Source organism: Peromyscus californicus, unplaced genomic scaffold (assembly GCF_007827085.1).
Source record: "Peromyscus californicus insignis strain IS unplaced genomic scaffold, ASM782708v3 Scaffold_7__1_contigs__length_154581171, whole genome shotgun sequence".
NCBI lineage: Eukaryota > Metazoa > Chordata > Mammalia > Rodentia > Cricetidae > Peromyscus > Peromyscus californicus.
Window position 1 is genome coordinate 6,343,998 of NW_026294595.1, and position 19,797 is coordinate 6,363,794.

The window sequence follows — 19,797 nt, forward strand, 5'->3', positions numbered from 1 at the left end:
CTCTGTGTGTGGTCCTCCCTCTGTGTGTGGTCCTCCCTCCTCTGTGTGTGTGGCCTCCCTCCTCTGTGTGTGGTCCTCCCTCCTCTGTGTGTGTGCCCCCTCCTCTGTGTGGTCCTCCCTCCTCTGTGTGTGGTCCTCCCTCCTCTGTGTGGTCCTCCCTCCTCTGTGTGTGGTCCTCCCTCCTCTGTGTGTGGTCTCCCTCCTCTGTGTGGTCCTCCCTCCTCTGTGTGTGGTCCTCCCTCCTCTGTGTGTGTGCCCCCTCCTCTGTGTGTGCCCCCTCCTCTGTGTGTGTGGTCCTCCCTCCTCTGTGTGTGTGGTCCCCCTCCTCTGTGTGTGTGGCCTCCCTCCTCTGTGTGTGTGGTCCTCCCTCCTCTGTGTGTGGTCCCCTCCTCTGTGTGTGGTCCCCTCCTCTGTGTGTGGTCCCCCTCCTCTGTGTGTGGTCCTCCCTCCTCTGTGAGGTCCTCCCTCCTCTGTGTGTGGTCTCCCTCCTCTGTGTGGTCCTCCCTCCTCTGTGTGTGGTCCCCCCCCTCTGTGTGATCCTCCCTCCTCTGTGTGTGGTCCTCCCTCCTCTGTGTGTGGTCCCCTCCTCTGTGTGTGGTCCTCCCTCCTCTGTGTGTGGTCCCCCTCCTCTGTGTGTGGTCCCCCTCCTCTGTGTGTGGTCCTCCCTCCTCTGTGTGGTCCTCCCTCCTCTGTGTGTGGTCCCCCTCCTCTGTGTGTGGTCTCCCTCCTCTGTGTGTGGTCCTCCCTCCTCTGTGTGTGGTCCCCTCCTCTGTGTGTGGTCCTCCCTCCTCTGTGTGTGGTCCCCCTCCTCTGTGTGTGGTCCTCCCTCCTCTGTGTGGTCCTCCCTCCTCTGTGTGGTCCCCCCTCCTCTGTGTGTGGTCCCCCTCCTCTGTGTGTGGTCCCCCTCCTCTGTGTGTGGTCCTCCCTCCTCTGTGTGGTCCTCCCTCCTCTGTGTGTGGTCTCCCTCCTCTGTGTGGTCCTCCCTCCTCTGTGTGTGGTCCCCCCCCTCTGTGTGGTCCTCCCTCCTCTGTGTGTGGTCCTCCCTCCTCTGTGTGTGGTCCTCCCTCCTCTGTGTGTGGCCCCCCCCTCTGTGTGTGGTCCTCCCTCTGTGTGTGGCCCCCTCCTCTGTGTGGTCCTCCCTCCTCTGTGTGTGGTCCCCCCTCCTCTGTGTGGTCCTCCCTCCTCTGTGTGTGGTCCCCCTCCTCTGTGTGGTCCTCCCTCCTCTGTGTGGTCCTCCCTCCTCTGTGTGTGGCCCCCCCCTCTGTGTGTGGTCCTCCCTCTGTGTGTGGCCCCCTCCTCTGTGTGGTCCTCCCTCCTCTGTGTGTGGTCCCCCCTCCTCTGTGTGGTCCTCCCTCCTCTGTGTGTGGCCCCCCCCTCTGTGTGTGGTCCTCCCTCCTCTGTGTGGTCCTCCCTCCTCTGTGTGGTCCCCCTCCTCTGTGTGTGGTCCCCCCTCCTCTGTGTGGTCCTCCCTCCTCTGTGTGTGGTCCCCCTCCTCTGTGTGGTCCTCCCTCCTCTGTGTGGTCCTCCCTCCTCTGTGTGTGGTCCCCCTCCTCTGTGTGTGGTCCCCCTCCTCTGTGTGTGGTCCTCCCTCCTCTGTGTGGTCCTCCCTCCTCTGTGTGTGGTCCCCTCCTCTGTGTGTGGTCCTCCCTCCTCTGTGTGTGGTCCCCCTCCTCTGTGTGTGGTCCTCCCTCCTCTGTGTGGTCCTCCCTCCTCTGTGTGTGGTCCCCCCCCTCTGTGTGGTCCTCCCTCCTCTGTGTGTGGTCCTCCCTCCTCTGTGTGTGGCCCCCCCCTCTGTGTGTGGTCCTCCCTCTGTGTGTGGCCCCCTCCTCTGTGTGGTCCTCCCTCCTCTGTGTGTGGTCCCCCCTCCTCTGTGTGGTCCTCCCTCCTCTGTGTGTGGTCCCCCTCCTCTGTGTGGTCCTCCCTCCTCTGTGTGGTCCTCCCTCCTCTGTGTGTGGCCCCCCCCTCTGTGTGTGGTCCTCCCTCTGTGTGTGGTCCTCCCTCCTCTGTGTGGTCCTCCCTCCTCTGTGTGTGGTCCCCCTCCTCTGTGTGTGGTCCCCCTCCTCTGTGTGTGGTCCTCCCTCCTCTGTGTGGTCCCCCTCCTCTGTGTGTGGTCCCCCTCCTCTGTGTGTGGTCCTCCCTCCTCTGTGTGGTCCTCCCTCCTCTGTGTGTGGTCCCCCTCCTCTGTGTGTGGTCCCCCTCCTCTGTGTGTGGTCCCCCCTCCTCTGTGTGTGGTCCCCCCCCTCTGTGTGTGGTCCTCCCTCCTCTGTGTGGTCCCCCTCCTCTGTGTGTGGCCCCCCCCTCTGTGTGTGGTCCTCCCTCTGTGTGTGGCCCCCTCCTCTGTGTGGTCCTCCCTCCTCTGTGTGGTCCTCCCTCCTCTGTGTGTGGTCCCCCTCCTCTGTGTGGCCCCCTCCTCTGTGTGGTCCTCCCTCCTCTGTGTGGTCCTCCCTCCTCTGTGTGTGTGCCCCCTCCTCTGTGTGTGGTCCTCCCTCCTCTGTGTGTGGTCCTCCCTCCTCTGTGTGTGGTCTCCCTCCTCTGTGTGGCCCCCTCCTCTGTGTGGTCCTCCCTCCTCTGTGTGTGTGCCCCCTCCTCTGTGTGTGGTCCTCCCTCCTCTGTGTGTGTGCCCCCTCCTCTGTGTGTGCCCCCTCCTCTGTGTGTGCCCCCTCCTCTGTGTGTGGTCCTCCCTCCTCTGTGTGTGGTCCTCCCTCCTCTGTGTGTGGTCCTCCCTCCTCTGTGTGTGGTCCTCCCTCCTCTGTGTGTGTGGTCCTCCCTCCTCTGTGTGTGTGCCCCCTCCTCTGTGTGGTCCTCCCTCCTCTGTGTGTGGTCCCCCTCCTCTGTGTGTGGTCCCCCTCCTCTGTGTGGTCCCCCTCCTCTGTGTGTGGTCCTCCCTCCTCTGTGTGGTCCCCCTCCTCTGTGTGTGTGCCCCCTCCTCTGTGTGTGGTCCTCCCCCCTCTGTGTGTGGTCCCCCTCCTCTGTGTGGTCCCCCTCCTCTGTGTGTGTGGTCCTCCCTCCTCTGTGTGTGTGGTCCTCCCTCCTCTGTGTGTGGTCCTCCCTCCTCTGTGTGTGGTCCCCCTCCTCTGTGTGTGGTCCCCCTCCTCTGTGTGTGGTCCTCCCTCCTCTGTGTGTGTGGCCTCCCTCCTCTGTGTGGTCCCCCCCCTCTGTGTGTGGTCCTCCCTCCTCTGTGTGTGTGCCCCCTCCTCTGTGTGTGGTCCTCCCTCCTCTGTGTGTGCCCCCTCCTCTGTGTGTGGTCCTCCCTCTGTGTGTGGTCCCCCTCCTCTGTGTGTGGCCCCCTCCTCTGTGTGGTCCTCCCTCCTCTGTGTGGTCCCCCTCCTCTGTGTGGTCCTCCCTCCTCTGTGTGGTCCCCCTCCTCTGTGTGTGCCCCCTCCTCTGTGTGGTCCTCCCTCCTCTGTGTGTGGTCCTCCCTCCTCTGTGTGTGGTCCTCCCTCCTCTGTGTGTGGTCCTCCCTCCTCTGTGTGGTCCCCCTCCTCTGTGTGTGGTCCTCCCTCCTCTGTGTGTGGTCCCCCTCCTCTGTGTGTGGTCCCCCTCCTCTGTGTGTGGTCCCCCTCCTCTGTGTGTGTGGTCCTCCCTCCTCTGTGTGTGCCCCCTCCTCTGTGTGTGGTCCCCCTCCTCTGTGTGTGGTCCTCCCTCCTCTGTGTGTGGTCCCCCCTCCTCTGTGTGGTCCCCCTCCTCTGTGTGTGGTCCTCCCTCCTCTGTGTGTGTGCCCCCTCCTCTGTGTGTGGTCCTCCCTCTGTGTGGTCCTCCCTCCTCTGTGTGTGGTCCTCCCTCCTCTGTGTGTGTGGTCCCCCCTCTGTGTGTGGTCCTCCTCCTCTGTGTGTGGTCTCCCTCCTCTGTGTGTGGTCCTCCCTCCTCTGTGTGTGTGCCCCCTCCTCTGTGTGTGGTCCTCCTCCTCTGTGTGTGGTCCCCCTCCTCTGTGGTCCCCCTCCTCTGTGTGTGGTCCCCCTCCTCTGTGTGGTCTCCCTCCTCTGTGTGTGGTCCCCCTCCTCTGTGTGGTCTCCCTCCTCTGTGTGTGGTCCTCCCTCCTCTGTGTGTGGTCCCCCTCCTCTGTGTGTGGTCCCCCTCCTCTGTGGTCCCCCTCCTCTGTGTGTGGTCCTCCCTCCTCTGTGTGGTCCCCCTCCTCTGTGTGTGGTCCCCCTCCTCTGTGTGGTCCCCCTCCTCTGTGTGTGCCCCCTCCTCTGTGTGGTCCTCCCTCCTCTGTGTGTGGTCCTCCCTCCTCTGTGTGTGGTCCTCCCTCCTCTGTGTGGTCCCCCCTCCTCTGTGTGTGGTCCCCCTCCTCTGTGTGTGGTCCCCCTCCTCTGTGTGGCCCCCTCCTCTGTGGTCCCCCTCCTCTGTGTGTGGCCCCCTCCTCATTCTGGTTCCACATCAGCCCTTCTTGCATTAACTTCCACCTGTGTGCTGTGGTCAGTCAAGACCTGTGGCTTGTCATTCCCTTTGTGTGGCCTTTCTCCCCTCCACTGTCACCATCACTAGGGTCCCATGCCTGGCCTGAAGCCCACGAAGAAGGGAGGTGAGGGCTTGGGAGGAAGTGGGTAGCTGCAAGAATAGAGGTGCCTCCAGACTCTCTACTCGGCCTAGAGACATCAGTCAGAGCCCTGACGTCAGTTAGTGGGCTCCCAGGCCACGCCTAGCTGCATCGTGGGGACCAGTGCAAGAGCTCACAGTGGCCTCAGGTCTGACCCTGTGTTGCAGGAGATGATCTCAGAGCAGCGCTGGGCACTCAGCAGCCTGCTCCAGCAGCTGCTCAAGGAGAAGAGGCAGCGAGAAGAGGAGCTCCATGACATCCTGGTAGGCTCTCTGGCTTCTGCTCTACCTCACCTGGGTGTGTGCCGCGCCCCTCCCTCGGGTGCCGTGTGTGCCGCGCCCCTCCCGCGGTGCCGTGTGTGCTTCTGAAACACTTGTTATTCCAGTAGTAGGTGCTCATCGAAGGGGAACTTAAGGTGCCAGTTCGTTGGGTGTTGTCATAGGGAGTTTATTTTCTCACAATCAGATAGCTGATCACATCCAGAGTCAGCAGAGAGGAGCGAACACACGTCTTAGCCCCTGCACAGGGCTCTCCATGCCCTCAAGATTTGTTAGGGCAGTCCTGAGTATTCTCTCCAGGACGGACTCGTTGGGAGCAGACCGCTGCTTCTCGCGGGAGTGGCCCAGCCCTTGGTGTGACTCGTTGCCTTTCACCCTGGCGTGTATCAGGTTGGCTGAGTCCCACTCCAGACATCACTCCAGACCATTCTGTTCCACACACTGAGGACCCAGGCTAGGCTCGCCAGCCAGGGCTGAAAAGACAGAGTCACCCCTATCTTGTGAATGTCCCAAACGCCCATCCTAGACCAGTTGAGGCGAGTGAGACCAGCTCCCACAGAGCACACACAGCCAGGTGATGTGTCTCACGCCCATCCAAAGTGACCCATTCCCCAGGAGGCCTCGCTAGTGTGTGAGCAGTGTCCTTACCTCAGCAGGGCCGGGAGCCACATGTCTAAGGGAGGAAGCACCAGATAACAGACCAGTCGGGACCACGCACACAGAAGGAAAGTGTTGCCTGGCACAGTGCCGCACACCCATCACCCCAGCCCTCCAGAGGCTGGTGGGCCGGGCCCTGGTTCAGAAGAGCACAGTACAGAGACAAAGGGAGAGGCACAGTGAGGCGCCTCCGCGGGGTCTGACACTGTCACCAAGCCTGGTGGCCTGAGTTCTAACCGGGACACCCGGGGGAAGGACAGAACCACCTCCCACGGTTGTCCTCTGACCTCCGCGTGTGTGTTGTGTGGGGGCAGGGAGGCGCACGCAAGATAAATTAATGTCACATCCAAACTTAAGAAAGGAAAGTGGAGTTCCCGGCCATCTCAGGAGGGACCACCAAGGACAGTCAGATGCAGAGCCCCTGGGAGATAGATGCCTGCTGCTGCGTCTGTCCAGAGCACACGCTCTAGAGCAAGACAGACCTGCCCAGATCTTGCTGTGGCACTGGGCCAGATGTGAATCCCTCCCTGGGGGGTCGGCTCTTTCACAGAGTTGGGACAAGGGTGGCTCTGGGACAGCACCCACCCAGAACAACCTTTATGAACATTCCCAGTGGCAGAGCAAGGACCTCACTGCCATAGGTGACAGCCTTGTCCAGCAAAAGCGCCCTTCTCCTGAAGGCCCTGTAGCCACCTGCCTAGCATCCAAGTCAGGCCTGCTCTTGGGGACAGAGGTGGCTGCACAAGACTTGGCTGTCCCACAGACAGACCAAAAGGGGTCCCTCTCAGCTGGTGACAGGGTGGGGCTGAGTGCAGGAGGGCTCCCCTGCCACGCTCCTCTGCAGCTGTTGGGCACAGCTGTGCTTCCTGTCTGCCCTGCGGTTTACAGATGAACAGATAGGAAAGCCCGCACACTCAGGGGAGCGTAGAGTCGGAGACGTGGTCTGATCATCTGTTTCCTGACTGGAATCTGAACAGCAGCTAATCGTGTCAACTTCTGTTATTGGCAGGTGGAATTAGAAGCCAAGAGCGAAACCAAGCAGGAAAATTACTGGCTTATCCAGTACCAGCGGCTCTTGAACCAGAAGCCTCTGTCCTTGAAGCTGCAGGTAAGGACCCTGGTGCTCATCTGGCCCAGGAGCTAGAGGGATCTTTCCAGAGGTACCTCAGCCCAGCCCCAGTGGGAACCACTGCACTGGGGCTCCCGCATGTCAGCTTCCTGCCAGGAAAGTGAGTGAGTGTTCAGGATGAGAGAGGGAGGGGAGTGGTCCTTGCTGTGGGCGGGGCCGGTGGGCGGGGCCGGTGTGGTCCTGCTCCCTCTCTCCCTTTGTGCACACATGTGCACACATACACATAAGGCCTCCCTATGTAGCCCTGGCTGACCTGGAACTCACAGAGATCTCCCTGCCTCTGCCTCCTGAGTGCTGGGATTGAGGGTATGCACCACCACATCTGGCCTAACGCACACAATTTTTTTTTAATGTTTAGTTTTGGGGTTTTTGTATGTATGTGTTTTGTTTTATTTTGAGGCAGGGTCTCACTGTGTATCACTGGCTATCCTAGAACTTGTCATGGCTGGCCTTGAACCCACAGAGATATACATGTCTCTGCCTCTCAAGTGCTGGGACTAAAGGCGTGCGCCACCAAACCCAGCCTAGATTTACTTTTTTATTTGTATGTATGTATGTGTACCTGTGAAAGTTTATGTGCACCATGTGCATGCAAGGTGCCCCTGGAGGCCAGAGGGCATCAGACCCCCAGAACTGGAGTTACAGGTGGTTGGTTGTGAGCAGCCTGATGTGGGTGCTGGGAATTGAACCTCAGTCCTCTGCAAGAGCAGTAAGCTCTCTCAACCACGGAGCTCCGTGGCCACCATTCTGCTAACTCGCTTTCTCTCATAAGTACTGATGGACGGCTCCCCATCCATGCTCACACCTCTCCCCCTTGTTCTCAGGTGTCTGCGTAGTGCCCAGGATGGGGCCCGGCTTCTTGAGCCAGCTCCCTCCTGGTAGATGTTTAAGTGGCTTACCATTCAAGTGTAGAACAGCAGTGAACTCCCGTGTAAGGTGGATCTGTGCACTACACACACAATCCTCTGGGAAAAAGCCCAAGGACACTGTGTCATGTCCTCTGACTGTTTGTCCTATCTTGAAACCGTGGGGTCTTCTGTCCTGTCCACTCTGACCCCTTGGCCTTCCCCGTGGGGTCGTCCTGCAGGAAGAAGGCCTGCAGCGCCAGCTGGTGGCCCTGCTGGTGGAGCTGTCTGCCGAGCACTACCTGCCCATCTTCGCACACCACCGCATCTCGCTGGACATGCTGAGCCGAATGAGCCCTGGAGACCTGGCTAAGGTGGGTAGCCACTGGGGGACCCAGTCTGGCCAAGGGTTGGTGTATATTTTATTCCATTTTGGTGAGGCAAGGTCTATCCAGAACCGCTGCCCCGTCTGCCTCCACCCACTTGTGTGCTCAGCCTGTCAGCGAGCTAGGAAAGCGAGGAATGTGGATCCTGAAGTTTGGATCTTCACCTGTGCGGCTAGCACAAGTGCTTGGGAGGTTCTGCGCCAGCCTCAGCCTGTGCCACGGTGTCACACTCATAACTGCACCACTGCCCGAGCCCCAGTTACATCCTGACCCCACGCTGAGCGCCTTTCATGGAATTAATCCATTTCTCTTCAAAGTGAAATAATGCTGATGGTCACCAGCACCTCCCTGGGACCCACACATGCCTGGCATCCTTCTTAAGTGTCTCTCACACCAGCCATGAACCTGGAACTTGACCGTGAGTGGCTGGTAGCAGAGTCCCTGCTGCCATCCTCTTGGTGTCCTGTCTCATCTAGGACAGATGAGCTCCAGGTGCAGAAGGACTTTATGACACTGCGGGGCTCAGTTCACCGTGTGCGTGACGGTGGGGCAGGGTCCAGGGGAGCTGTGGTGCAGGTGACATCAGGAGTCCTGTCCCCCGAAGCATTCAGTAAATCACATGTGTCATGGATTTCCTTCGGGGGAGGGCTCAGTGATCGCCACAGTGACTGGTGAACCCAGACGTGAGTCAGCTCTCTACACAGCTGTGGTTCTGCCCTGCCGCGTGCTGACCCCAAGACCCTGTTTCCATTGAAGATGCCAGAGGTGGGGACGAGGCAGTCCTGTGGGCTTGGGCACTATATGTAGCTTAAAGCAGGAAGGCTGCCTCCCGCTCCTACCTGCCCTCAGCTCTTGGTCTTCTCGTACCTGTTCTGCCACAGGTGGGTGTCTCGGAAGCAGGCCTGCAACATGAGATCCTACGGAGGGCCCGGGACCTGGCAGATGCGGCCAGGGTCCAACCAGGTGCTGACTCTAGGCTCTTTCCAGGGCTGTTGAGAGGCCCAGGTGTATGTGGACTGTGGCTGGCAGCCTCAGGGCTACTGACTCCAGGGCAGCATTCTGGGCACAGAAAGGGCTTTGCCTGGGGGAGGGCTGGGGAATAGAGAGGCGCCTTTGGGGTGTTCCCATTCTGCTGTCACCTCATGGATTCATTCTGTTTCCTGTTAGAGGACGCCTGTCCTGCAGCTCCACCACTAGATGGCGCTATGGCCCCAGGCAAGTGACGGCTTCTCTCTGAGCCTCGTGTTTCTGAGCTCTGAAGGATACAGAGTGCAGTGGGCAGAGAATTCACTCCCATCTCACGGATGGAGACGTGGGACGGAACGAGGCTCAGAAAGAAAGAGCCTTTCCCTGCTCTCGGACTGGAGGCACCCCCTCCTTTGTCCTTCAGATCAGTCACTTTGGGGTGCACACAAACAAGATCTAGGGGTTGGGATCATCTCAGCACGACTCCTGCTTAGCCTGTCTGTCCCTCTGGTTTCTTCAGAGTTGGAACCACCCAAGGGTGAGGTCCTTGGTGTCCTGGAGCCCCCCGCAGCACCTCGGGAGCCTCCCGAGTCAGTGAGACCATCTGCTCCCCCAGCAGAACTGGACATGCCGACCTCAGAGTGTGTTGTGTGCCTGGAACGTGAGGTTAGTGTGCGGAGATGCCACAGAACCCAGGACTCCCGTGACCCAGACAGGAGCAATGCTAACATCAGTTCCTAGAGGTGGTCTCCCTCAGAAGAAGGATCTTTCCCTCAGCTTATTAACTAGATTAGGGGAAATTTCCCCTATTTTGACTCACCAAGAACATAGTTTTCCCTGCCAAGTCTTTTTACAATGTTGCAAAATTCGCACTGCAATAAGTAAAGATACCGTGCTTAAAGCCAGGTCCTCACGGCCTACGGGACAGACTTAGAAAAGTCGCCAGGAGCTGGCATGGGGGTGCACCCCTGTGATCCTCGCTTGTGAGAGGTAGACAGCAGGGTCCCTGTGAGTCCGAGGGCTGTGTAGCAAGACCTGTCACAAGAAACCCCAAAAGGCTGGAGAAATGGCCCACGTTTGCTGCTCTTCCAGAGGACCCAAGTTTGGTTCCCTGCAACCGTGATAGGTAGCTCACAACTCCAAGAGATCCAACCCCTCTTCCGCTCTCCGTGAGTAGCTACACACACGTCTCACACACACACAAATTAGGCGGCCACAGTGGCAGCTGGATAGCGCTCCACTTTCGGCAGACTCCGGGATGCTGTGTGGTGGAGAGCACAGGCAGAACGCTAACCAAGGCCTGTCCTTGGGCTCTGGAAATGACTCCCAGTTTCATGATATGCTAAATCAGTGTAGAGTTGGAGACTTCTCGGGACATGTGCGCACCATGGGGTCATACTAAAGCAGAGTGGGGCACATAGACAAGGCTAGTTGACCAATAAGGTTGAAGTTATTTTAGACCAGGCATCAGAATTTGGCAAGTACACAGAATAATTACAAATAGGCCAAGAGCCAGGTGGTGGTACACTCCTGGTATGTATGCCTCCCTTGGGAAGTGGAGGCAGCTCAGTAATAGGGCATTGGGCCTAGGGTTCAGCGGAGGAGAGGGCTGTAGGACTATAGGTATTTAAGTGCTGTTGTAATCCACAGAGAACCAGGCACAAAACTGCCAACAGGCCTGACCAGGTTTGCGCATCCACGGGCATGCTCCTAGGGCTGGGACGTGGTCAAGCTCCAGGACAGCCAAGCAGCCCCGCCACTCACCTGCTCTCTCCACAGGCCCAGATGGTCTTCCTCGCCTGCGGCCACGTCTGCTGCTGCCAACAGTGTTGCCAGCCGCTGCGTACCTGCCCGCTGTGCCGCCGGGAGATCTCCCAGCGCCTCCGGATCTACCACAGCAGCTGAGTGCACAGCTGCCTGCCAGCCGGCGCTGGCCCTCGCTTGGCACCATCCCCACCGCTGCTGGGCTTCCACACACCCATGTTCCCCAGACTAGGGCAAGACTGCCATGGCCTTTTGCCACCCCCTGCGGCCCCCACTGCCTTGAGCTCCAGGCAGGCAGGTGGCGTGTTCCTGGTCTGTGACACAGTGACACAGTCTGGACAGTGAACAGGAGATGGGCATATCTGCTAGTGATGGCATATCTGCTAGTGATGGAGCCTGTGGGACAGGGACAGGGTCCAGGCTGTGGAGGTGGCCATGCCACCAGCAGGACTCAGGAATCCATGTTACTAGGCAAGCCTTAGTGCCACAGCCAGCTGTCTGCCCCTCTGGAGGTGTCCTTATCTGTGGCGTGTACCAGCCATTGGCCTGAGGTGGGGCGGTGTTTGGGTCGGGGTGGGCTGTGCAGGACCACTCCCTCCCCAGCTCTTCTGCTGCTTTCCAGTACCCGCCCTCCCATATCTGCATCCTCAGCCCACAAGGCAACTTGATTCAAACAGGAACACCAATAAATCTGAGTTCCTCCCTGAGTGACCTGTGCGTCCTTGGGAGCTTGGGAGGGATGGAAGTGGGCTGGGCCCTAGGACCTCGAGGGCAGCTCCTCCAGGGAGAGGGAGCAGAGCTCTGGCACCTAGGCCAAAGGGAAGGCAGCACTGACATTTCCTGGTTGAGAGTTAGGCAATACCCTGTTCAACAAAGGGAAGAGGAACAGCCAGGGATGGCCTCATTATTTATAAGCAGCTTGTGCTCATGGGACAGGCTGTGTTCCCTGCAGTGATTATCCTAGGTAAAGAGACTGCCAAGCAAACTGACAAGACATGCTAACTCTGAGATGGGCAGGGGCAGTCCATGTGACATGACACCCTTCTGCCCTTGAGAATATGAAGTATGTGGCCTGCAGCATGTGCTCAGCAAGTACCACGTGATGAGCTCTGGGGGAATTAGCGTGGCCATTGGCACCTAGCACTGGCCTGGAGCCCACCCTCGTGGTAGGCACTCTGGAACTAATCGGCCATCAAGAGGACAGTTTCCTGAAAGCTCTGTGGCCTCTCCCTTCCCTCTGAGCCTCAGTTTCCCCCTCTAAAATAGGGCATTGTAAGAACGGGTTAGGGTCAGGTAGTGGTGGTGCATGCCTTTAATCCCAGCAGAAGCAGGTGGATCTCTTGAGTTCGAGGCCAGCCTGGTCTACATAGTGAGCTCCAAGATAGCCAGGGCTACCCAGAGAGACCCTGTCTCATGAAAAGGAGAACGAACAAAGGGGCACGGGTTAGAGAGAGCTCAGAAAGGTGGTTGGCCTTTTTAAGTTTGGATTCCCACACTCACGTGAGAGAAAGGCCAGGCGTGGTGGCAAGTGCAATCACAGTACTTCGGAAGCCCAGGCGGGTGGATCCCGGGGCTCACCAGCCAGCCAGGAATCCTAATTGGTGTTTCAGGCTAGTGAAAGACCTCGTCTCAAAACACAAGGTGGAACGACGCCTAAGATACTCTGACTTCTACATGCACATGTGAGTTCACACCTACACACACACAGGGACCTAGGAGCTCATATGATGAGTCCAAGAAAGCTGAGATGAATGGGGTCCCTAGACAACCTAGGCCCAGGTCTCCTGGACCCCAGCAGCACATAAGATGAGCTTTAAATAAAGCATTTATTGATGAGCAAAGCCTACACAGTTTGCATAGATTCTTCATACCATATCTGAAGGGCGACGGAAACCCCAAGGCACTAGAGGACATTGGAAGGAATTAGTGACACAATTGAGTAGACTGGGGGACTGGTGTCCCTGCGCGCCAGCCACATCCTGTAGGGAACAAGTCCATTGAACAAAAGATGGCTGGGAGGGGACCTCCTCCTGGGGGCCTTGAAGAGGCCTGTCTGCCTTGCTCTCCCAACCCCAGCATCCGAGTCTGCAGAGGCCCAAGGTGAGGGTCATGTATCAGAGTCATCCTTGCTTGGTGTGACCATCATGACCAAGGGGACAAACCCAAATGACTCACAAGGATGTTGGAAGAGGGGTCTGAAATTGTCAGGGTTAGGTGACAATTGTCAGGGTTAGAGTGGGCCCAGAGGCCACATAATGTCTTCAACAGTGTCTCAGAAAGAAAGCCACAGCCCTCGGTATCCCTCGGGAGCCCCGCCAGCTTCCTGGCAGGTAGTGAGTACCTTGGAAGAGCTGGGGAATGACAGCCCACATCCAAGCTCTGCCAATGAGCAGCTGTCTGCCCAAAGTGAGGGTGGGGGGAGCCAGGCGACAGGAGCCTGAGCACCCAAGATACTCCAGCTCTCACACACTTCCTTCACGTCTCCATCCGGCCTCAATCAGACACTCCCACTCCCCCACTCAGGACACTTCCCCTGCACAGACTACCACATTCTGGGCCTTTCTCACCCCATCTCAGGTCCCTTGCATCTCTCCCCTGCAAGACCCCAAGCCCCACCCTCCTACAGCAGCACCTAGCAAAGTGAGGCCAATGACAGCAATCTGTCTAGTCTTGGGGCCTGCAGGGAGGGCTGAGACAGACCGGGCCCCACCTCTTCCTCGCCACCTTGGTGCCAAGGAGCCCCAGAGTGAGATGACAGAGTTCACCGGCTTCAGGAACAGCACCAACGCGTTCACCATCTCCATCCAAAGACACAAGAACCACCATGAGGGAAACAGGTGACGGTAAGAAGGAGGGGGTCACCAGCCCCTTGCACAAAGAGGAAGCCCTCGAAATCAGACGTAGCATTGGAGACCAGCCCACAGAAAACAGGGCAGTAACAGGTATATTGAACCCCATAGGGTGACTTGGGTAAGCCAGACCCCTGAAGGTGCCACCACCCCAGCCACCTCCCCCACAAGGCACAGGCTGGGGTACCCTTCCCCAGAGATGAGGCTACAGTGCCCAAGGAGAAGCGGCCCAGTGCAGTGTCCAACAGAAGCCTGGAGGCAGTGCCTAGAACTCTGTCTGCACACCTGCGCTGTCCTCAGTGGTGGTGTGGATGGGAGGACGGCCACCAGGGCTGGACACCTGCTCCCCGGTCTCTTGGTCACTGGGCTTCGGGGTCTCAATGTCCATACCCTTTCCAGGTGGGAGATGCCCAAGGGGCGAGGCTGGCGGTGAGGAGGCCTCAAGGACTGCCATGGGCTGGGGGCTCTCCTGGACGGGGGCCCCATTGAGAAGGGGGATGGCTGGTGGGGGGCTCTCAGCCTGCAGATCCTGGGCCAGCAGACCTCGGAGCTCAGTGACACTGTCCGGGGATGCAGGGGAAGGCGGTTCAGAGCCAGCCTCAAAGGGCAGCCCTGACTCCTCGTCCTGGACCACGGACACCACCTGCTTGGCACGCCTGCGCTTTTCTGTGAGGTTGGCTGCCTCAGAAGGGCAGGGGCTGGGGCTGCCCCCACTGTCACTGCCGTCACCGCTGTCACCATACTGTTCGCCCCAGTCAATGGGTGCACCCTCGGCCAGCAGGTGGAGATTGGGGTCACTGTTATGCAGAACCACGCTGTCCCGGTAGAGGTTATGTTTACGCTGCACAGCGGCCTCCTTCACAGCTGCAAGGCCACAGGAGAGAGGCAGTGTTCTTAGCACAGGGACTTGGGCCCCGCCTCACCCCAGGCCTCCCTGCTGCAAAGCTGTAACTCAAGAGCAGAGCCCATGCCCCTCACTGACCACGCTCAGCAAAGCCAGGGACCAGGGAGGGAAGTGGGCACAGAGAAGCCAGTGGTCCAGCCCAGCCTCCTCTTGGAGTCTTGGGTCTCTCTATGTCCTTTAGCTAACGCCACCTAAGACTCCTGTGGGCCGCCCCTCCTCGCTCACCCTGCAGGATGTCCTTCATGACGGTCTGCAGCACTACCTCCTCGTATGTGTTCTCCACCAAGATGAACCTGGCGAAGTCCTCAAAGATCAGTTCCTGGAAGCGTGGCAGCTCCTGCCGGGGAAGCAGGTAGAGATGGGTCAGAGGCTTTACCCCGTTGGCCAGTCCCTGAAGGGCTAGGGCAGGCTGGGACTCACCGACTTGCAGGTGGGGGCCAGCTTTTTGAGCAGAAAGGGAATGGTGATCTGCAACAGCGCCTCCCGGAAGAACCTCTTGCGCACGGAACTGCTGTCATAGTCGTATTTCTGCCGGGAAGGACGCAGAAGCAACCTGGGTCAGGGGCTCCCCTAGCTGGCGAGAGGGTCTGACCCAAGCCCAAGCGCTCATGTGCACCGAAGCACGGGTGCTTCCTGGAGACGGGCTGGGCAGTCGGCTCTGGGTTCAGGGCCATGCAGCTTCCAGCCCAGTGGAGTCAGGCTCACCTTCAGCACCCGCTCCAGAATCCGCTGGATGGACTTGCACAGATCCTCCTTGGTAGGCCCCTTCCCCAGCTCCTGGTGCAGGAGCGTTTCGAAGGTGTACACAGCATTGTCCATTTGCTGCAAGGCATACAGCAGGGCTTGTGAAACCCTCCCAGGGTGACCAGAGCCCTTCCTGCACCCTTGGCCAGTCTCCCCACCCCACAGCTGCCACAGAGCAATCCGAGATGGTCTGGGTTGTATGCTCACTGGGTGTCTAGATGCAGGTGTCTGCCTCAGAGTACAGAAATCCCAGGAAGGGGCTAGGCAGTAAGGACAACTTCCGGGGATGGGGAGTCGGGGGATCCTAAGGAGGTCTAATAGGCAGCCAGAGTCAGCCAGGTGAGCAGGAGGCAAGGTGCTCAGAGAGGCACGGGAAGGGGAGAAGGCCTCCCTCTCGTGGTGATGGGGGCCATGGAAGGCAGCTATTGGGGTGCAGGCTGGTGGGGACACACCTCTCGCATGTGGATCTGGGCTCGCTGCTTGAACACAGATGTGCTAGACACGTCAAAGCGCTGCTGCAGCCCATCCAGCCGCAGAGGCTGCATCTTCTCGTAACAGCTCTGCATCTTCAGGGGGTGGTAGGCCAGCTGAGACAGCTTCTCCATGTACTGCAGGGGGCAGGGCCACATGGGTGATTGCACAGCCCCCCACACCCACACCCTGCCTGGGCCTGGCACCAGCTACCCAGGGGTGGCCTTCTGGAAACTGCCCATTAGCAGACACCTGGGAGCGCCCAGGAGAGAAGGGAGGAATATCTGAAGGCATTGCGGTGTTGAGAGAGAGGCCAGCCCCGGCACTGGAAGACAGTTCTCACCCCTCAGGTAACCTTGGGCAAACACCCGGCCCCTCTGAGCATCACTGTCTTCAGTCCCAAATCAGGATTTCTAAGGCCCTTCTGGGTTCCCAAATTCTGATTATGACTGCCTGGGATTCGCAAACTTGAAGTCTAAAGGAGGAGACTAAAGCTCAGGACCGATTCCAGACCCAGGCAGCCTACGAGGGATATCCACGCTAAGAGCTAGGTCAAAAGGGCCAGTAAAGAAGATGCATTGCTTCACTTGTGGGGTGTGCGACCACAATGTTAACGATGCAGCTCACCCCTGACGCTTACCTCCCCTGCCCCTTCCTTCACCCCTCACTGTCTATCACTCTTACACTTTAGCAACCATCCTGCCTCATAAAGGCTGATGGTAAAGGGTCAAAATACCCACTCTTGCCTCTAGCCACCAGCCCCGTTAGACTGGACAGCTTTGCCCTGTGGCTTCTGCCTCTGGTCTCTGTAGATGCTGAGAAAGGGCAGCCCATCTCGAGACACACAGCCGACGCTCTGGGGGGACACCAAACCTGTGCCCACGTCTTACCTCGCCCAACTTGTCAATGCCCCCCTCGTTGATCACGTTCAGATTCATGTCTGTGACTTCTTTGAAGAAGACGTCCCGCACCTCAGTGAAGCCCTGGCTGGTGGGCACCATCAGGGCCTCTAGGATGGATGGGATGTAGGGCTGGACGTGGTTCCTCACACACACCTCCGCCTTGGGAAGGATGAAGGCTGTATGGGGAGGGAGAGGATTTGGATGGCGGGTGGTGTCAGGACACTATCCCATCCTACCACCCAGCCTATGCACAGCCCATCCGGGATGCCGGAGAGGCTGCTGTTAGATGTGCTGGTGACATGAGCTAGTTCATCGACCGACCTAGAGAGGAACCCATAAAGACAGCAAATCAAAGCAGGAACCGAAGCCTGGCTGCCGTGGCTTATGTCTACCCTCCTAGCACTCCAGAGGTGAAGGCAGGAAAATTAGCAGACCATCTCTGCTACCTATGTAAAGCTAGCCTGGGACACGTCTCACAAAAGAAGGGAAAGGAAGGAAGGAAAAGAAAAGAATTTGCAACACAGGTGCCTGGGTGGATCCACGAGCTTCGCGGAGACTGACCCCTGCCCTGGAGCGGGGTGTTCTGAAGTCTACCCCACTTCTTGCCTGGCTAATACTACACGCAACAAATGTCAACTCTCAGTCCACTCCCACTAAACTTCCAGTGACCGTGGCTGGCCACAATCACCTCGGGAAGCCACCACCTGCTGGTACCACATGTGGAAGGAACACAAAGTGAATGATGAAGGGAGCATGTGCCACCCGGGGAGTTAGGCGTTTCCAAGGTGACACGGTGGTCCACCAGGTGACATGTCACCAGACCTGAGTTGGCCGAGGATGGACAGAGGCCTGAACCTCAAAGACAAAAATCTCTACATTCAAAATCTGAGCTAGAGTCAAAAGCTTGTCATCCTAGGAACTCGGGAGGCTGAGGCAGGAGGATCACAGATTCAAGTCTAGCCTGGGTAACTTACAAGACTTTGTCTCAAACAGTATTTAAAAAAAAAAAAAAGGCCGGAGCTGCAGCTTGGGGACAGAGTCCTTATCCAGTGTGGATGAAGCCCTAGGTTCAGTTCCTAGCACCTCTAGAATCAAATCTGAAGAAATAAAACTTATACCGGGTGGTGGTGATTCACACCTTTAATTCCAGCACTCAGGAGGCAGAGGCAGGCGAATCTCTGTGAGTTCGAGGCCAGCCTGGTCTACAGAGTGAGTTCCAGAACAGACAAGGCTACACAGAGAAACCCTGTCTCAAAAAAACAAAAAAATAGAAAAACAACAACTTAGAGAAGAATTTGCAGGAGGGCCTTGGATTCGATTCTGAGTCTTCAGCAGAACCACGGCCAGTGATGGATGGTACTGCAGAGAAACTGGCCTGGCTCTGGAGAACCATGTACACACAGCGGCTTCCGGCCCACCCACCCCGGATCTTGCTAGCCAGGTGCTCCTTGGAGGTGATGATCTGGTCCATGTCAGTGCGGATGACTGCCTCCATGGCTGGCCGGGCCAACTGCAGCTTCGAGAGCACCTCCTCAAAGTGCACCTTGGCCTGCTCAAACACCAGGCGGTATACGGCATCGGAGATCTGTGGGTACAGGAGAGGCGTCAGCCAGGGCTGAGAGCAGAGTGCCAGCCGTCTCCCTCCAAACCCTCGTCCCCGCCAGGGCCTCCCGGGTCCACACACCTGGATCCACTGTCGCTGTCGCTCTTGTGGCTTCCCCTTTAGCCGTGGGCCAAGCTCTGCCTTCAGCGCTGGGCCCAGCTCCTCCATCACCAGGTTGCTTAGGATCTAGGACCAAGAGGCAAGGGTCAGGGCAGGGGTTGGTGCTGATCCACCTGCCTTATTTCTCTGTGATTCCAGCCACTCAAGGCCCCTCCTCTGCGCCTCCTCCACACCCCTGCTGGGCTAGCCCCCACACAAACCCTACAGGTGTCAGACTTCTCTGCCTGGGTGCCCAACAGCACCCTTGAATTCAGGTGTCCCACCTCAGGGCCTGCATATCTCCCATGCCTCTGCTGCACATGGAAATACGTCTGTGGAGTCAGTGTCTCCTGCGAGGCAGAGCTCCAGATGGGGGGCTAGAGCCATACTGTTCACAGCTGCTGCCCTGCCCCCCACCACCCAGGGACACGAGTGGGCAGATTTACAGAGGCTCTCACTCACCCAGATCTGATCTTGCCATCTCTTCCCAAACCTATTGCTCCCAAGAACCCCATTCCTTGGTACCAGCCTTACCCACTGGGACCCCAAGATGACCTGGAGGGCTCCTCACCCAGCCCTTCTCTCCTCACCTGCACCTCATTCCCACACAGCATTTCCCAGGTGCCGTACTGCTCCTTCGACTGGCGGTACATGCGGATGGCATCGGTAAATGCAGGGCCCTCCACCTTCGAGTTCTCGGGGATCCCTGCCCAGGGTGGAGGGAGAGAGGGAGAGACGAGAGGTCAGCAAATGACCTCTGCCAAGACCAGCCAGCCAGAGCGCACACTCACCCCATCGAGGGCACACACAGCAGGAAGAACAGCTGTGACTCACCTGGCAGCACCCTGGCAACCCTGTGCCCCCACCCCCGACCCAGTCATTAACGCTACCTCCTAGAAAAACAGCCGTAAGTAGTGAATGGCCAAGCTAGAACTGGGAAAGTCACCCCTCCCTTGGACAGCACAACATGGTACTGGACACCCAAGAGCCACACTCTAGCCCTGTTCCCCACATAATGGCTACATTAGTGTCCTGTGACCCTCCGGTGGCGTGACAGACAGTAAATATTTCCAGTTGTGCAGACCAGACCACCTCTGTCCCAACACTGGACGTAGCATCCCAGCTTGGAAACGGCCAGAGCTGGTCTTTGTCAATACACTTTGCTACAAAAGTAGACCAGAAGATGAACTTGACCCATGGGCTGCTTTCTGGGCCTTCCTTTATATCCCTGAAGCCCAAAAGAGCCTCCATTTCCTCTTATGGGAACAATGACCTTAGCCTGGCATCCTGCCCACACTGGGGAGACTCTCTGAGCTGGATCATGTAGACAATGAGCCAAGAAGGGGGCACCAGGGCCTCTTGAATGACACTTGGTGTGGCTTTGGTCTTTTTAGGTGCTGAAGATTGAACCCAGGGCCCTGAGTGTGTTAGGCAAACAACACTTTATCACTGAGCCACATGCCCAGGCCCTGAAGGACACTTTTTATCAGAAGCTAAAGAGCCCCCTGGGCCCTGGGTGTGTCTTGTCTATGTGCCAGCAGGTACAGATGCTAAAACTTTATTGAATAAAGAGCAGGAAGTGAGCCGGGCAGTGGTGGCCCACGCCTTTAATCCCAGCACTCAGGAGGCAGAGGCAGGTGGATCTCTGTGAGTTCGAGGCCAG

General features: G+C 58.2%; 2 protein-coding genes across 8 annotated transcripts in view; one reads left to right on the plus strand and one right to left on the minus strand.

Moving 5' to 3' along the window:
- The window catches only part of Lrsam1 (leucine rich repeat and sterile alpha motif containing 1), a 56,902-nt gene extending 45,633 nt beyond the window's left edge, over positions 1-11,269 (plus strand). For 4 of the 7 annotated variants that reach the window (XM_052725975.1, XM_052725974.1, XM_052725978.1 and 1 more), the window contains 7 exons: positions 4,705-4,800; positions 6,482-6,580; positions 7,689-7,820; positions 8,714-8,795; positions 9,000-9,047; positions 9,319-9,464; positions 10,578-11,269. In XM_052725975.1, the coding sequence (XP_052581935.1) occupies positions 4,705-4,800; positions 6,482-6,580; positions 7,689-7,820; positions 8,714-8,795; positions 9,000-9,047; positions 9,319-9,464; positions 10,578-10,703 (729 nt within the window). In that variant the 3' untranslated portion in view covers positions 10,704-11,269. The remainder of the gene's footprint in view (positions 1-4,704; positions 4,801-6,481; positions 6,581-7,688; positions 7,821-8,713; positions 8,796-8,999; positions 9,048-9,318; positions 9,465-10,577) is intronic. The other 3 variants (XM_052725977.1, XM_052725979.1, XM_052725980.1) reach the window with 1 other exon arrangement.
- Positions 11,270-12,369: 1,100 nt separating this feature from the next.
- The window catches only part of Niban2 (niban apoptosis regulator 2), a 50,507-nt gene continuing 43,079 nt past the window's right edge, over positions 12,370-19,797 (minus strand). The window contains exons 6-14 of the mRNA XM_052725973.1: positions 18,725-18,840; positions 18,117-18,221; positions 17,855-18,017; positions 16,421-16,608; positions 15,512-15,667; positions 15,021-15,137; positions 14,736-14,843; positions 14,541-14,652; positions 12,370-14,275 (exon numbers count right to left, since the gene is read on the minus strand). Coding sequence (XP_052581933.1) covers positions 13,677-14,275; positions 14,541-14,652; positions 14,736-14,843; positions 15,021-15,137; positions 15,512-15,667; positions 16,421-16,608; positions 17,855-18,017; positions 18,117-18,221; positions 18,725-18,840 — 1,664 coding nt within the window. The 3' untranslated portion in view covers positions 12,370-13,676. The remainder of the gene's footprint in view (positions 14,276-14,540; positions 14,653-14,735; positions 14,844-15,020; positions 15,138-15,511; positions 15,668-16,420; positions 16,609-17,854; positions 18,018-18,116; positions 18,222-18,724; positions 18,841-19,797) is intronic.